General features: G+C 39.0%; 1 protein-coding gene across 2 annotated transcripts in view; it reads right to left on the bottom strand.

The window, feature by feature from the left end:
* The window catches only part of tnn (tenascin N), a 39,550-nt gene that overhangs the window by 18,549 nt on the left and 3,846 nt on the right, over nt 1–17,155 (bottom strand). For both annotated transcript variants that reach the window (XM_067605812.1, XM_067605813.1), the window contains exons 2-8: nt 14,088–14,285; nt 13,582–13,782; nt 12,952–13,326; nt 7,982–8,115; nt 7,750–7,879; nt 5,848–6,030; nt 5,536–5,625 (exon numbers count right to left, since the gene is read on the bottom strand). In XM_067605812.1, coding sequence (XP_067461913.1) covers nt 5,536–5,625; nt 5,848–6,030; nt 7,750–7,879; nt 7,982–8,115; nt 12,952–13,326; nt 13,582–13,782; nt 14,088–14,283 — 1,309 coding nt within the window. In that variant the 5' untranslated portion in view covers nt 14,284–14,285. The remainder of the gene's footprint in view (nt 1–5,535; nt 5,626–5,847; nt 6,031–7,749; nt 7,880–7,981; nt 8,116–12,951; nt 13,327–13,581; nt 13,783–14,087; nt 14,286–17,155) is intronic.

Raw genomic sequence — 17,155 nt, 5'->3', positions numbered from 1 at the left:
AGAGAGCAACAAAGAGAGGGAGAGAGGCAGAGAGAGAGGATAAAAGAGAGAGACACAGAGGCATAGTCAGAGAACCCAACAGAGACACAGAGGAAGTGAAGGGAAATGTAAAAGCAATCATCATTTAGGATTATTCCTCTGTGGCAACCGCTCAGTCAAGGTCAGTCTTGTGTCACAGCACAGTCCGCATCATGAAAACTGATTGATGATGCGTCCAGGAGAAGAACTCCATACCACCTCTTTCTCTCTCATCTCTTCTCCTGCTGTCACTTTTCTGTCCTTGTGGCTGAACTGCTTGACAGTCTGTCGTGAGCTAAACACAGAAAGAATTTATAATCGCTCTGTTTTATTAGGGTTGAGTGTTTCCTCCAAGGCCTAAAAATGAGAGGTCATTCAGTAGTCTAAGTAGCTAAAGTGAGCTCAGAAAGCATCCATCCATGTGTGTTTTGTGGCGTACAGTATATTCACACAGACTGTGAACTTTTTACGACTACTGCTAATGATTTCAGTGTTTCATACCTGGCTGCTTCAGGCAGATTGTAAGTAGGTTTGCAACTTGTAATTTGGCAGCGACTGGGATGAGGTGGTTACACATGATAGCAGTAATCTCATTTTGGTGGCACCAGTAGTGGCATATACATTATATTTAGAAATTGCACACATACTAGTACACTATAGCCAATTTGTTGAGTTCACTAAGGCAAAACACCGAGACAGCTCTGGCAAAGACTACTTGACAAAGTTTTACCTTTAACTTTTTAACTATTCCTACAGGCAATCTGAAGAGGATGAACTCTGCTTTTTTTATGATATACTGCACATTTTTTGTTGTGATACATAACATAAAATGATGTTGGCCACAGATGTCTTCTCAGTTCAATAAAAGTAAATCAAAAGAATGGCTTTTGAATTGATTTACAGCAGCAAGACAGCAGAAAACAGCCATGAAAGACAAAATCATTTGACAGTTTGAAGTAGAGTCTGCTGTTGCATTTTATCCCTCCCTACAAATGAACTCAAATTGTTATTTGGCTTACACCCCTCTAACTAAAGATTATACTTATATAATGCCTTGTTCTCCTTCAGAACACAGGATTCCTTCTCGCTTCTTCAACAAAGAAGTGCAGCTCCTTTTGCTCCTACTGTATATGCGGTATAGCTGCTGTCTCAGCTGTCTGATATGTTCTGTATGTTATTAGATCTTTTTTCCAAGAACTACTACTTTGAAGGGGTGCCTTCATTTGCTGTGAAGTTACAGTATATGATGGATCTAGTTACACCAGACGTTCTACCCCACTAGCTGTGTAGCGACAGTGGCTACCGGGCTACACAATACGAGTTGTGGCTTTGGCCATTTGGAAAACAGCTTATCCATTATGGTTGGCATTTTCAGCAGAGGCAATGTCGACCACAAGACGCACAGAAACAGGCTGTCTTTCATCATTTACAGCCTCACAACTTCACTGTATAGTCTAAGCCATACAGTATGTCTGTGGTTGGAGCCAAGGGAAAATATGTGTCAATAGGGTGCCATTCTTTTGGAGACTACAGTATGTCAGGTGTGAAATGATGTATGTTATGTGGTGGAGTCCCCTGGCTACAGGATTTGTTTTCATGTCCGTCCAAGAATTTATTTGTACTGTAAGGAGCTCATAACTCTTTATGACAGAACTAACTTGTCTGTATGCTACATCTAGACATAACATATGATAAGGATGATATGAAAGCCTCGATTAGGGTTTTGATTAATACACCAAGAGTTTTTCCAACAGTTTTTTTAAGGATATAGCAATGCTGTCAAAAGCAAGCATCAATGTGTAACCTCTTAAAAATGATGCAACGTAGACAAATATTATGTTTGATACAAACTTAACATGCATTATACATGTGAAGTCATTAGTTCAGCCCCACATTGATACACATGGAAACACAAGCAGTACATATAGTATATTACTGATATATATTGAAGATAAACACTAATGCATGCAAAAAACAAACTTTAAAGGATACTATGTTGTATCAAATACACATAACTACACTAAAGCTATAAATGGTAGAAACTCCCCCAACTGCTTCCATGATTTAGAAGACACACACATACAGAACAGTATCTCTTCACACACACATGCATGTGCATGTTCACACACTTGAACAGGCCAATAGAGTTGTTTCTACTGCACCAACCCTATCTCCTAGACATTATGTTTATACAGTTTACTGCTAAATATAATTCTGTCCATACTGTGTGTTTCTGTCCACATAATGAGAAAATTTTGTCAATTAACACATCTGACAAGGTGCAAAAAAATGTTGATACTGAACATGTGAGTAAAATGTTCAGTGACAACGCATTCCTTTTTTTTCCATCAAAATATCTATCTTGCAGCACAATATCCACAGGTAGTATACCGCTTTATTAAACTTTTTTACTTTGTTTAATACAGAAAAAAGTCTGCAGTAAGTCCAAGCATGAGACATGTTTATTAACATTCAACAGAAACCACAATTTTTCACTAACCTTAACCAAAGTGCTTTTGTTGGCCAAACCTAACCACACACTGGGCTCAGGACTTAGTCTCATGACAATATCCTTTATTTTATACACCCCCACCACCTCTCTATGACTTCAGTGCGGTAGATAAATGTAGCGCTTCATTCATTTGAAGAAAAGGTTGCCTGTGAACATAATCCAGACAGCAATTACATTTTTCATTGTTTGTCAAAACCAATGTAATGAACAAAGAAGGGGGAGTTCGTTTAGTAGGTTTGAGTTTGACCTTTCATGAATCCTTCATGCATCCTTCCTTCCTGTCTTTATAAGGTCTCCCTTTTCACATTTTTGCTTGTCATTTTCCTGGCATCAACTGCACAGAACTAGCTTAAAAAACCTCTGATGGACAAGCCTGAGCACACAGGGTACTCCCACTGGACCACACGAGGTGCTATAGTGTGTCCAGATAACATAAAGACTCAACATTCGTTCCCTCTTCCTAAGCCAAGTCCATCTGCTTTTGGTTAAGTGGGCTTTGGTTGTGTCTTTATTGAATCTGAATCAGCAGTAGCGGTATGTTGTGTTTATACGCCTTATAATCTTTTGGCACGTTAGTGAGTATGAAATGTCTGCACTGAGTAGAGAGTCCTTTGATTATGGTGTTTTCCTAAATGTTATCTGTCACTGAATCATTTTACTTACTTCCCTCTGGAACTTACTTCTGGAACTGATGGCAGTTGGGGGACACCATACATACACACACACACACACACACACACACACACACACACACACACACACACACACAAACAGTACAGTACGTATAGAGTGTGCCTATGCTGTAAGGTCAGCATTATTTCACCATACCACAGGCTGAGAGAGGCTGACTTATAGAGCCACACTGGATGCACACATGGAAGGTCAACCATAAATTTTAAATGCGGTGCCATTCAATAACTACATAGAGCATAAAGTTCAATCCGCTCTTCATATTAAACAAGTTGCAAGGCCATACTTGATACCGATTTCATATTCAGCACCATTTGCAGCGTGGTCAATAAAAAACATGTTTTAAAATTTTGCCTGTGTGATCTTGCATAAAACAGATAAATACATTCCCACACTTGGGATCAAAGTATGTAAAACTATGTATTTCTTGGTGAGATTTGGAGCAACATTTTCAGTTTCTGAAAACAGTGACAAGAGTGAGTGAGATAAGACTGAATGAGAGTAGGGGACCACTACAAAATATGATTAAAAAATCATATGAGAAAGAATGGAAGACAGATGGTAAAAGTGAAGAGAAAATGTAATATCTTTCTACAATGCAGCTTCTATAATGGAAGGCGTCAGCTATAGCCTCTAAGGACAAAGCTCAGTTTCATATCATAACAGTAGCTACACAGTAATGCATTACGTGCAGCTACAACTGAGATGACTTCTGTGTGACCTGTTATTTTTTATACTCTGACTTTCTTTATTTCTTATTTTTCCTTATTTTACTTGTGTTCTCCTATTATTCCTGCTCATTTCTTACCTTGATTTCTTTCTGTTACCTCACTGTCTCCTTTTTATTTAGTACTCTAGCAGTTGCTGTGTTATTTGTGTATTTTCCATATTTCCTCCTTTGTATCTCTCACCTCGTATAACCACGCTGGCCCAAGGCAAACAGCATGTTGAGCGAGATAATAAGTGACTGTTGCACCATGCCAGTCATCATGAAACCAGCACAACCTTGCTGGCAAGCAGAACTGAGGACTATCCTCTTCAATCACCTCTAAAAGCCTTTTCGTGCAACACCTAAAATGAAGGATTGCAGCTACTGGAGTGAAGACAAGCCACTGTCTGTCTGGTGTAGATTAGCACACACGGTAACACACTCACATGCAATTACCACACGAGTAGGTGGCACACTCACACAGAAGAAAAAAAGATTAGCAGTGACAGGGGCTCTTGAGTACCTGACTGGCTTCAAAAGAAGAGAGGTGAGTCTTGAAAATACCTAGCTAACACTGGTGACTAAAAACCATTAAATTGGCTGCCTCAGGGTCTAAAAAAACAAAGAGCCATCAACCTGGAGACTGCTTTTGAACTGAGTAAGCACTCAGGGTGGATGAGACAGGAGGTGAGGGAGGAAAGAAAGTGAGGGAAATATGAGACCAATAAGTAGAAAATAAGAAAGTGCAAATGAGCAGAATAATGGCAGTGACTGAAGACCTGTCGTGACATTGTGGACCATTTGTCAGTTAAATAATAACTTTAAAGCAACTGAATGTCAAGACCAGCTGCTCGAGTGAAACTGTAAAATGAATTCCTCCTCACGTCCTAAAACCGGTCCAAAACACGGTTAAACTGAGCACTTATAACTCAATACCACACCACTAAAATCCAACATTACCAGATGGAGCCTGTAAATCATGGACCTTCTCACCTCAACCATCAGGGAGTATCTTGTAGTCGTTACACCATTGATATCACATTTCCCCTCAGTGACCATGCTCACCACAGCCATTAGAACCTGTCCAGATTATTAGGTTGTAAATTCCAGCCCTCCATCATTAACCCATAATTGTACCTCTTGCTAACTGTATTCATTATGCTATTATCATTGGCTGTGTGTTGAAGGTAATACCAGGTTGTATCAAGTACTATGTCACAATTGTGTATGACAGATTATGTGTTTTTTCTATTAAATTTTGACCGCTGGTGAATTATAGGTGGCACTACAAGGGCTAAGAGTCTGTCTTTGATGGTGCACCCAATTCAAAGTGGAAAAATGCATATCTTCACTGTGTCTCTAATGTGTTTCAGTTCCACAAGTGGCTGATCTATTATTTTAAGTGTCATCCATTTCAGAAACAGCCAAAGATAGCACAAATGCAGTCTGAATGCAATTTCTGTACAGCCATATTTCATTTCAGGAAAATTAGGCCCATTTTGTGATCACTGATGATATAGAATTTGTTAAAGTGCTGGTCACCCCTAAAGCACAGTAACACATAGCCACATTAGGTTAAATGGATCCTGAATGTGTTGACACTGACCTGTGACACCCGTGACAGAGGAAGATTTTCCCTCAGTGGTTCCTTTGATGGCCTGCACTGAGATCACGTACTCTGTTCCTGGATATAGACCTGCAGAAACACACATTTGTTTAAACTCTAAAATGTAGCATTATGATACTCAATTAATTACATGAACGTGATCATCTAAACATCTTTATTTAAATTTATTACATTATCAGTTTGTGATATAATTATATTAAATGATTTTATGAGCATATTCCACATATTCCAGTTTTTACATATATTCACAGCTTCTGTGCAAACTTGGGTTTAATCTGTTCCAACACTTACCCACAATAGTGTGTTTGGTTCTTGCCTCTTGGCTCTTCTGTATGTTCAGCTCTTCCTCCTGTCCTGCTGGGTCAGTGTGAGTAAGCCTGAAGTGATCCACTTCAGCTTGCGGGTTCTTCCAGTCCACCTGGATAGAGACTTCTGTCTGGCCAAGAACTCGGATATTATCAATAGCGGATACATCTGGGGAGGACAGAAGTGTCAAGTTCATTATAAATAGACAGCAAGGGAAAACGGGCAGTACAGACATGGCCCTTAAACTGGAAATCCTAAGTTAAAGCCTCTAAAATGGCAAGAATCTGCCCTGCTCTGCTCCCAAATGTCTTGATCTCCCTGACATGTGAGCTTTCTGGGGAGGAAGCTGAGCAGGAATTCCATTTTGGTAATCAAGCAAATAAAACAAAATATTATTTTGTCCTATTTTAAAAAATTAAAGTCACTTTCAATCCGGTCTAGTAAGTTCTGACTCGTATTTCTGTCCTACCATGTAATTTTTTATTTATTTTTTATCATGTTTTGACACAACATTCCATTAACATCAAAGAAGTCATAGATAGTACATATTTAAAGTGAAAGCTAAGCATTTTAACACATAGCCACTTGATATTGCCAGACAAAGTTACATTCAGCATTTTGGGCATAAGTATAAAAATATATATAACTGCACATACAGCTACAGTTAGAATGTGGGAATAGCCAGGAGGGATGTGAGTATTTGCAGCATATGGTGGAACAAGACAGAAAGATGTGAACCATCAAAACAAAACAAATGGTACTAAATGGAAAAAGGACTTTGCATATTTTAATAGTCAGCTATTGTGTTTTCCGGGGTGGTGTAGGAGGGGAAGAAAAGCATTCACTTAAATCCTCTTTTGAAGCAGATCATCGTTTGAAGTTGAAAACTATGTGACCAGTGAAACGTGTGTACTCCTCACACAACCATAAGCCAGATGATGGCGTGTTTTCTCATGCCTTTATGGGAATGCCATGTTCTGTGACATTTTTCCGTGGATAACCAGGCTAACCACATTTTAGAGTTGAACTCAATCTCTCCATCTGTCTGTCTGTGTGTCTGTCTCACTCTGTCCCACCAATCCTAGTCTAGTAAACTCATTCTCTTCACATCTGTTGCCAACCACATCTGTTAGCAAGTCTCATTTCCCTTAAACACATCCGTAGAGTCATCTCCTTGTAATTACTTATAAATTGAATGACTAACAAACCAGCGCTCAATGAACCAGTTACTAATGACAGGCTGCAGCTTATTCATTGCTTTTTAGCACAGCATTTGTGTTAAAGAAGTATATGATTGATTGGGATACCTCATCTGACACAGGGATACTGCAAGTAATTTAGCATAAGTGGAACTGACTTTCCATTTGTTCGTGTATATATATCTTAAACATGTGACTGCCCATATCAAGAAGTGATATTGAAATGATTTTAGGTATCAACCCAACTCTTATTGCACAAATTCACAAATCCAGTATTCAAAATTTATAGGTGACCCTTCATCTCACATTTGTTGATCTTCTTCTGTAAAATCTACTTTCTTAGTCTGCAACACCTCCCTGTGCATAACATTTAAGTCTGCCATTTGTGTTTTCATGCCTCACCACCCATGTACTTCATTTTGACCTCAAATGTGACCATTTAATCCACAGAAAATCTAACTAAATCCCCCAGACCTCAGGCCATACCTGGCCCCCCTGCCACATGAGTCTTTTATAGGTCATGTCTACCTTTGCTCTAAGCCACTGACACATTTAAAGCCTACACACTGCACCCAGCTCCATTCCGCGTCAGCAGCACTGAAAACATGGTTATTTAGACAAAAGAAACTCATTTTAAGGCCTCAATAATGCTTGATTTTCAGTCCTAATCACAACTATCTGTGCTCACCTGTGGTAGCCTCAATCTTGTCTGCTTCACTTTGGATTTCTTTGATGACAGCGTGTATCTTGACAATGTAGGTGACCCCAGGAATCAGTCCTGTTATGAGGTATGAGTTATCTGTGTTGGGAACCCGAACCTAATGTGGATTGAAACAAAGATGTTTAAATATGTGGTCTTATGCTACATCCTTTATTTATTATCTACAGATGAGACCAAAAAGAGACAAAAAACAACTTGCCTGCTGCAGTCCACTCCCTCCATCTTTTGGCTGATATGTCAGAATGTAATACTCTGCCCCACGAACAGACTCCCACTCAACCAGGAGAGAGACGTCAGTCAGCCGGACCAGCCGTAGACCCTGAGGACTGAAGACTAAAGGAGAAAAAGAGGTACACAGAGACAGAGAAAAATAGCTTTTATTTCTTCAATTGCTTCCTTGACAGTTTCATGTTCATGTGTTCATGGAAGAGTTGTGCAAATCTAATAAAATAAACTGAATCAAAGTCATGTTTCGCAACTCTTCTACCATTTGCTGTGTTTGTTGCCCAAACATTTCTTTCATCAGGGTGGTACATTAAGTACATATGTATCTAAACATTGTCCATTACTCAGTTTTACAGGATTAATTCAACTTGAACAATAGAAGTAGACGTGGCTTTCATTCATCATCGTTTATTTGGATTACTTAACTTAAGCAGGTTTTAAGTCTCTGGAAGGTGAAAGCACGCTAAAATGAAAATATTGGCTGCCTAGAAGGTTGGACAAATTTCTTCAACACCATTGTGTTATAGTGTTATTGTTTCATATTCTTTACATGCTCTTACAGCTTCTCCTCTCTTTTACCTGTCTCTCTCTCTTACACCGTGTGAGTAAAGTCATGATACAAGCAAAAGGAATGCACTATTTTGAGCATTGAGGTTTATTCCCGAACCTGAGATGGAAACTGGGAAAAGATATTGGTTTTTAGAGGTTGTCGTATAATACAAGGGCAGAGTTCGCCACTGGAGGTGGTGGAAAAAATATGGCGGGGGGGCGAATAAAAAGGTATATAAGTATGGGGGAGTACAATAACAAAACAGCAGCCAAAAGACAGAAGACAGCAAGTCAGCAGTGTTGCGGAGTGAGGCTTTCCATGAACAAGAAGAACTTTCTGTGGGTACGATGGAGGGAAATATATGGTAGATGGTGGTAGATTTAGTAAGTAAAGCATAGTACGTAAGCATATTTCAAGGGAAAAATGTGAAACGGGTGGTAAAGGAGTCTGCCATAACTTTGGCAAGGAAAGAATTCACATCAGGTTTAGATGCTGTTCCACACGGCAAAGTAAGGAAGCTTAATGTTTTTCCTCAAATGTAGCAGTCTTTTTCCATCCAGTAGCAGCTAATATCCCCCTGTTGCTACTCAAGGCACGACGATCAACAATCTTTACCCTCAAATAATATTTCAGAACAGCTTGGGTCCATAAATTAACATGTTGATATTGGAAAAAGTGGAACATAATGGAGATTTGTGTATTCTCTGATTGAAAATTAGTTAAATACTTTTAGAAGAAGGAAAAAATGACTCATTCAACTTGTTTGGACTTCTTAAGAAGACTGTAAATCTGCAGTGAGTGAGCACAAAAGAAGTTAATGCTGTTCAAAATATGTTCCTGTGTACTATAATTTCTACAAAGTTCTCCATCTGTTTTTAATATTTTAACATTAGTCACATGAATTGTCTTTCTGAGACAATTCAGAAGTGACCAAATATGGTTCAAGACAAATTCAAAGGGTGCATTATGTTGAACAGTATCTTTTTGTCTTTGAAATTGCCTGTAAATCAAAGGAAACATTTCCGAGACAGTCAAAGAGGATACAGTAAGAATTATCCAAAGCATCTGCATTGTGTTGTGGCTCTAAAGACATTGAGTCTATGTTCACTTTTCATAATCTCACCCATATTATATCCAGACTTCATTAGATGTGGTTGCTAAACTTTCCTCTGTTTTTCACCATAATCTTATGGATAGACAAGCTAAAAATATTTTGATTGTTAAAGCACCACATGAGATCTGCCTTTGATAGTGGAGATAGAAAATAATATTGAAGCTTTCATCAGTGGTGTTGAATTAACCTGCACTATCCCAGATGTACAGTATATCTAAAACCATCACCTCAAGAGTCATCACCCACAGAGCAGATTGACATCCATCATCCAGGTGTTGAAATGGCAAGTAGCCACATAAAGCAAAGAATGTCTTCATTGTTTTGCTTTTGTGCTGCTCTTCTCCCTGTGCTTATTACCACTATTATTACTAACACCTAAAATCAACACAATTTATTATTTTTTGTTACCTCCCACTTTCCCTTCCTCCCTGACTTTTCCTCTGACACGGTGCCACTGTTGACGTTGGAATCTGTTCAATAGCACCTACACACGAAGCTAGCTATTCTCTGCCTCTGCAGAGCAAAACACAGCTTGAAGAAACTAAATCGCTATCAAGGGTTTGACGTAGCTGACCTGCTACTGTGGAGCCTGAACCATTTATGCTCTATTCTAGGTTCTAAAACTGTGGTTCAGGACCTGACATTGGTTGTGTGGCAACCTTTGATGGATCCACTTGCAGAAAATCTCCAGTTTTTTAAGTATGTGCACTGTACTCTGGGTTAAATGTAGAGAAAGAAATGCCATAGACAAGTAAAGACAGATGTTATATATAGGAGATTATTTTAAAGCTTATTCTGCAGAGACAAGCACTTTGACAAAGTGAAATTATCTGCCACTGACCTGCAGTCAAATTGTCAAAATCTCCTTAGAAACTGTCATAAACTCATAGTGTGAACTCAGTGAATTAAACTGTCCATGCTTGGCTGCCATTACTCACCTTTTTGCTTGTCTGGCCTGAAATTGCCACAAAATATAATTTTGTGCTCTGTTCCTCAGGCAGTACAGCAATAGTGGTTTGGTTAGAAGTGCATTTAACAGGAAAGATGATGCTTCTTCTACAGGGTTAAAGCTAGATGGAGCCCCAAAAAGACTGACAGGCGTTATTTTATTCCTGTGGTATTATGTGACCTGATGTCATAAGTTGTCTGGAGGCCAAGGCTACCAGCAGTGACGGGGTCAGAACGGGCCCCATCAGCTGCTCTATCTGAAATAACTGTTGGAGAGATTCTTTGAATACCACAGAAGTAGGTCACTTTGGCCATCATGATAACTGCCATAACGTTAGGTACAGTTAAAGAAACTTATGTCAAGGAGTTGACTGTTTATTGCAAATAGTTTGCTGTTAGAATTGGCCAATAATGTTCTGTTCTTTAAGGCAGACTCTCCATTGGTTATTAAAATCGTTATATCTTAGAGAGCACCAGTACCAAAAGCCTTAAAGCATGAGGAGGAGATTGGTCTAGAGTGGAGAAGCATTGTTAATAGCTGGTTTGATTTTGGATCTGGTTTCTGCTTGGTCAAATACCTGGATTCACTAAACTCTGACACTAACAAATAATTTTATGTCTCCTTGCTCTTTTTTATTCATTAAAGGCAATGCACAGTACAAAACATTCAGGCAGTAGCTTCTCATGCTGACCATTGCTTTCAAAGGTTAAAATGACAAATGTGATGGACGGCAGCCTTTATCAGCTGTTGCTTGTTAATAATAATTTGTAATGGCTAACTCACACACATCACTCTGTAACATTACTTTATGGACTGTATGTTTTTGTACTTGAGAGAGACCAATATTCTGGTGACTCTTCTCTAGAGAAATTATCTAGCTGATCGCTCCCAGTGTAACTTATATCATAACATTTTAAGCTTATCTTCTTAAAATGTCTGCATTGTGGCCACCAGTATTTGGAGCAAGTAGCTTGTGAAAAATAAGGTGAAAAATACCGGAAAGTAGACTGCAGCTGTTATTTCAATGTGTCAAATCAACACTTATGCTATTTATCTCATTTTCAGGTTTTATACAGATTGTGAAAACTAATTAGGCTTCCACTCAAAATTGTAGTTTATCTGCCTTCTCAGCCAGCAAATGATGATTACAGATCTTTCAGATGTAGTCATGTATAACTTAGTCACAAATGTTAAAAGGTAAACTTGGATTTAATGGGGGATTTGAGAGAATTCATTACTCATTCATAAGGCAGCAGCAGAGTGAGAACTGTTGGTTTAGAAAACTCTGTACCTGCATGAATATGACTCCACTATACTTCAACTGCAGCTACCAGAATTAATAACGGCTGTACTCCATTTAGCTGCTTTGGTTTCAGGGTCCTGGTACTGTGCATACTGGCTCACGATCACACTGTCATGGCGTACTGGGACACTTGAATCCCGACGTTTACAAGTCAAAATGTCAGCTGTAAAAAAGACCTGTCGCCAATCAGCTGATGAGCCATGGACGCTGAAGCATGAATCAAACAGATTGTAGCTGTTCAGCTGGTGCAAGTGCAACAGTGTAAGTCTTAAGAATTCATTCAAGTATGTCCTCAAAGTTTTACTAAATGATATACTATAGCACGGAAATTTATATGAAGGTGAATTGAGCTTTAGGGGAAAGTGTTATGTTTTTAATGGCCCCTTAGCAGCTTGTAGCATCTGTGTTTTCCATGATATAACAGTTAATATTCACAGTTTTATGTCAGCTTAGCCAAAAGAGGTGACTCTATAAAGAAGGTTAAACTAAATTCAAGCCTTGGTCATAAAAAGTTATTATGCTGCATGATAGGAAATGTTGCAGGTAGCTACGCAGGATAAGAATGGCCCTCAGGGAGAAATCTTGTATGAATGATCTATGACCTGCAAGGAACAAATAGACTATAATACATTGTTGAACATTTTTCTAGATACATTTCTCACCAGGATTTTCAAAGACTTTCCGACTGTCCAGATAGTCCACTTTACAACACAAAATCAGGATCTGAAATCAATTCATTTCAATGCAATTATTGTAATCTCTGGATTTGCAAAGATTCCGCCAACTGTCAGTTAGCAAACTTACTGATAGTTCACAAGATTACTGCTTTCTTTTTTCCCCCTTTAATAACTCTTTATTGAAGGAATTGATGTACAGTCCTGAGAACAAAACACCAAGGGAGCACCTGGCCTCTAGCCTCTATTTGTAACTGGGCCCTTAAGCACTCTGAGATATATCCATCAATTATGTATCAAGTTATTATACACACACAAAAAAAGTTTGTGATATTAAGCATTTGCATAGCTTACCTAATGAACAATCCTCCCCATAAAAGCCTTCATCACAGATGCACTGGCCATCCACGCAGCGGCCGTTACCAATGCAGTCATTGGGACACTTCTGGATGCTGCAGTCCTCGCCAGTGAAGTGTGGGAAGCACACACATTTTCCATTCACGCAGTGTCCCTTGTCATTGCAGTTGTCTGGACACATCAGCTGGCTGCAGTCGTCTCCTGTGTAGCCCTGATGGCAAACACACCTCCCATCCACACAACGGCCATTGTCATTGCATTCGTCGGGGCAGGAGGACACCGAGCAATCTGGGCCTTCCCATCCGGGGTTACAGAGGCAGCTGCAGGTGTCGTGTTGGTAGGTACCATGACCACTACAGCTTGTGTCCACACCTAGAGAAAGGTGTAAAGGTGTAAAGGTGTAGTTCCTTTACTTACTTTTTATTGATCATATCCCTTCACATATATATCGCTGCTTTAAACTAGCTCATAGAAAATATAGTGTTGTCAGGGTGTAAAATAAGATTGTCTGCAGCTCCCTCCCTACTGCAACCTACACTTTCCACTAGTTCATCCTGTAAATTCTGGGTCAAGGGTTGACCTCTCAGCTCAGCTTCCTAATAATATAATCGTTGTGATTCAGCCTACCTGCAGCGCCACCTCTTCCACAACATCCCTGAGCACACTGGGTCTTCAGGTAGTTGACTTCTTCTTCCAACCCATTAACTCTGTACAAGAGAGACTTGAAATCTTCCGACTCCTCACAGTCACACTTGGGCATTTGCAGCATGAGATTGTGTCTGAAGGTGATGTCATTTTCTCCATTCGTAGTGGTTTCTGTCTGCAGACCTACAAAATGTGACAGAATTCAACTTTTTGATTGCTAAATACAGTACCAGTCAAAAGTTTCTCATTCAAGGGAATGGGATGGTGTGTCCAAACTTTCGACTGGTACTGTATATCGGTCATAATTGTTCACACACAATGATAGTAGATATGATCTCAGAAAAAAAAGCATTTATCATTATGTATTTCTGTTTTGGTTATCAGCACTCTGTATATATGGAGAATGCTCCATGTACTTTCATATTCCTGTTCTTGCTTCTACTTATTCTCAGTTGCATTCTCTCTTTCATTTTTATTTTGTTTATGACCTGCTTGGTCCTGGATTGGCAGGCGCTCTAGTTTACAACTGGTGCTCCCTGGGATGTCGATTTTATAGACATGGCTGAAGGTGACTCCCTGCTCTGGAGCTGAAGGGCCCAGGTGGTTGTCAGCGAAGCTGAAGCGTGAGATGGTGCAGAGTAGGGCCAGCAGGCTCAGGGCCCTCCACAGAAATCTAGTGGTCATGGCTAGAGGACAAGATAAGAGTATGTCATTATTAATTTCTCTGAATTTTCACTGTTTCTTTTTGACACAAGGTAGACATCCTATGCACACAGGGCACAAATAAGAGATGAGCTAAATTTGAATGATTTTACAATGATTTCTGGAGCCATTAGGCTAATTTCGAGTGTAACTATGGAATGAAATAAATGATACGTGCCTAAAAAAACCTTGTTGCAATATTATTTTCTAAATTTGTACAGCATGTATGTATGTGCACGCAGAACACTGGCTGGAATGTATTCCTTTTAAAGGGCATTGGCCCTTTCCAAACCAAATACGTATCATAAATGTATTGTTTCCATGAAACAGTAAAGAGGACAGAAGGGTATTTTGTGGTTTGAACTGCAGTTAGTACTCCGGGATAGAAAACAAAAATGCAAAAGTTTTTACCATTAGTGAACCCATTGCAGTGCCAGCATGCTATAATATATCAGTAAAAGAATAGTTCAACATTTTGGGATATACACTTATTCAGTTTTTTACTTTACTGTTTGTTGTGTTTATTTGATCAATATAGTTGGACCTGGGATGCTCTTATTCACCATCTTTCCAAAGGTTTGATGAGCTAACTCTTGGAAAGAAGGTGAATAAACATATTTTCCCTTTAAAGAAGCGGAAGTAGAATTATCTCTCCTGAGAAAAAACAAAGTCTTAATTGTAGCAGAAGGTAAGTTAAGCTATAGGCTAAACATTGGTTACCTGACTTTAGGTAAGGCAACAAGCATGTTTTTCAAAATGTTAATTCTTTGATTTTACCATACATAAAAAGCTTTCATAAGAATAAATTTCATCACTCTTTACTGAGCCACATTAAATTCACTTCTAAGATTGTCACACGAAGTGGCATGAGACAAGACTTCATTTGGAAATTAAATATTCCATCTGTTCTTTAGCGCAAATTTATACATTTTTTTATAGATTGTATCTTCAGCACGAACTTTGCATAACAGACTACAGAAACTGTAGATGTTTGTCGTCATGGCTGACTGGTCCTGAGTCTCCAGGGTTGAAAAAGGGTCAACATTATATTTTCCAGTCAGTGTTCTATAGAGAACTGAAGACAGAAATACTGTCTGGACGATATATAAGTTACATTACATTCAGTGGGGCACGCTGCTGTATATTTAATCTGAGGAAACCTGAACCATCACTGAGGTGTGTGTGTGTATGTGTGTGTGTGTGTGATGCTCTCATTCCACAGTATGGCTGCAGAATGTGAGCAGTCAGCACTTAACCAGAGATCCTTTAGCCCTAAACCATTAATTGTGCTCGGTCAGGCGTTTCAGATCGTCAACGGGTGCAGAACCTCCTCAGTGATGTCATTGTGTCTAATGACGGTGATGTCATGTGAACCAAAAATCCTTACCATGGCTTCCCCAAGAAGCCAAATTACATGCTTTCAAAATAGAAGCCCTGTTTTAACGATCAGCTGGCCTTTTTACTTTGGTCTGAATTCAACTTTCTGGTGTAAAAGTGTAAATAGCAGCAGAAAGAACTTCTGATCTAACTGTGCTGAGTTTGTGTGGTTTATGGAAACACAAAACCTCTAATAAAGTGACTGAATGCTCAGCTATAAATTGTAGGGGGCCTTGCTCTGATGCTTGACAACTGGAAAACTGTAAAGCAGTATATATATATATATATATATATATATATATATATATATATATATAAACCCAAATTTGTTTCAATGCTGCACATACTGCATAACCATAGAGGACAGTATCAGGTAGGAGATACAGAAAAGAGATAAAGAACTCCCTTCCTCAATCTTATTTCAATGTTTTAGCCACACTTTAATATGGGAACTATAAAAGCTGAATAGAATATTTGTATATTTGTAATTCTGTAAATTCATTCAGCTGTTTTCTAACCTGTTTGCTAATAGAGAAATTGACTAACTGGAAGCCCCTCTTTGCTCATTGAGCATTAAAGACTAAAACAGATGGAGAAGGTAAAAAAAAAAAAATGCAGAGAGAAACAGATCCTAAAAATCCCACTGGACACAGTGTGAGCATTGGCTGGAACATTAAAATGTCAGCAAGTGGGCCTAAAACCTGCTCATCCCCCAGGCCACCATAATGATACCATTATCAGATTAACAGGGATTCTCAGCAGGCACCTTACACGAGAAAACCTGACCCCTTCAGTGGTATGGAAAGGTCTTACATATTTTAAATAGCAAAGGTGGAAAGCTACTTTACTCAATTGGACACAATTTGTTTTCAGTAAAATAAACTTTGGTCTAAGAATCTTCCTTCAGATGATTTACGCAGGACATAACTCAAGTAGCTCTATAATTCAAAATGCTCCAGTCCATTTTTAGGGAGAGAAATAGTAATTAGTGCAATCTGTTTTTAAGTTGTCCAAACTCAATATGCCTGACCTTGTTTAGTTATTTTAGCTGTCTGTTTGATTGCTGCTGGTCAAAAGTTTGAGGTTGGTGTCTGTGCAAGAAATCCAAGCCATGACATCACTGGGAAATTGCTTTTTTTGACCCTATGTGGCGGCCGAAACTTAGACTTCAGTGAGTGTTTTATCAATGGCCAAGACTTAGGAGGGCAAACCAGAAATGAAGAAAAAGAAACATAAAGAGAGACAGATGGAAAGTAAGGGGAGAGAGACCAAAAAAAACTGAAGAGTGCGAGAGATGAAGTGAGTGAGAGAGAGTGAATAGGTGAGAGAGAGGGAATGATGGAGAGAGTGTGATGGAGAGATCAGTAGTTAGCCACATTAGAGACAGTATACTATGTGGGATGGTACTTAGTGCTGGAGGGCAGAGATGCTTAACGAGCATGTTTATAGCTCCCTGTCAAGGTTTTATTTGATGCTC

This window comes from Thunnus thynnus, chromosome 12, assembly GCF_963924715.1.
Source record: "Thunnus thynnus chromosome 12, fThuThy2.1, whole genome shotgun sequence".
Taxonomy (NCBI): Eukaryota; Metazoa; Chordata; class Actinopteri; order Scombriformes; family Scombridae; genus Thunnus; species Thunnus thynnus.
Note: the sequence above shows the minus strand (reverse complement) of the source record. Positions and strands in the feature narration are given on the sequence as shown.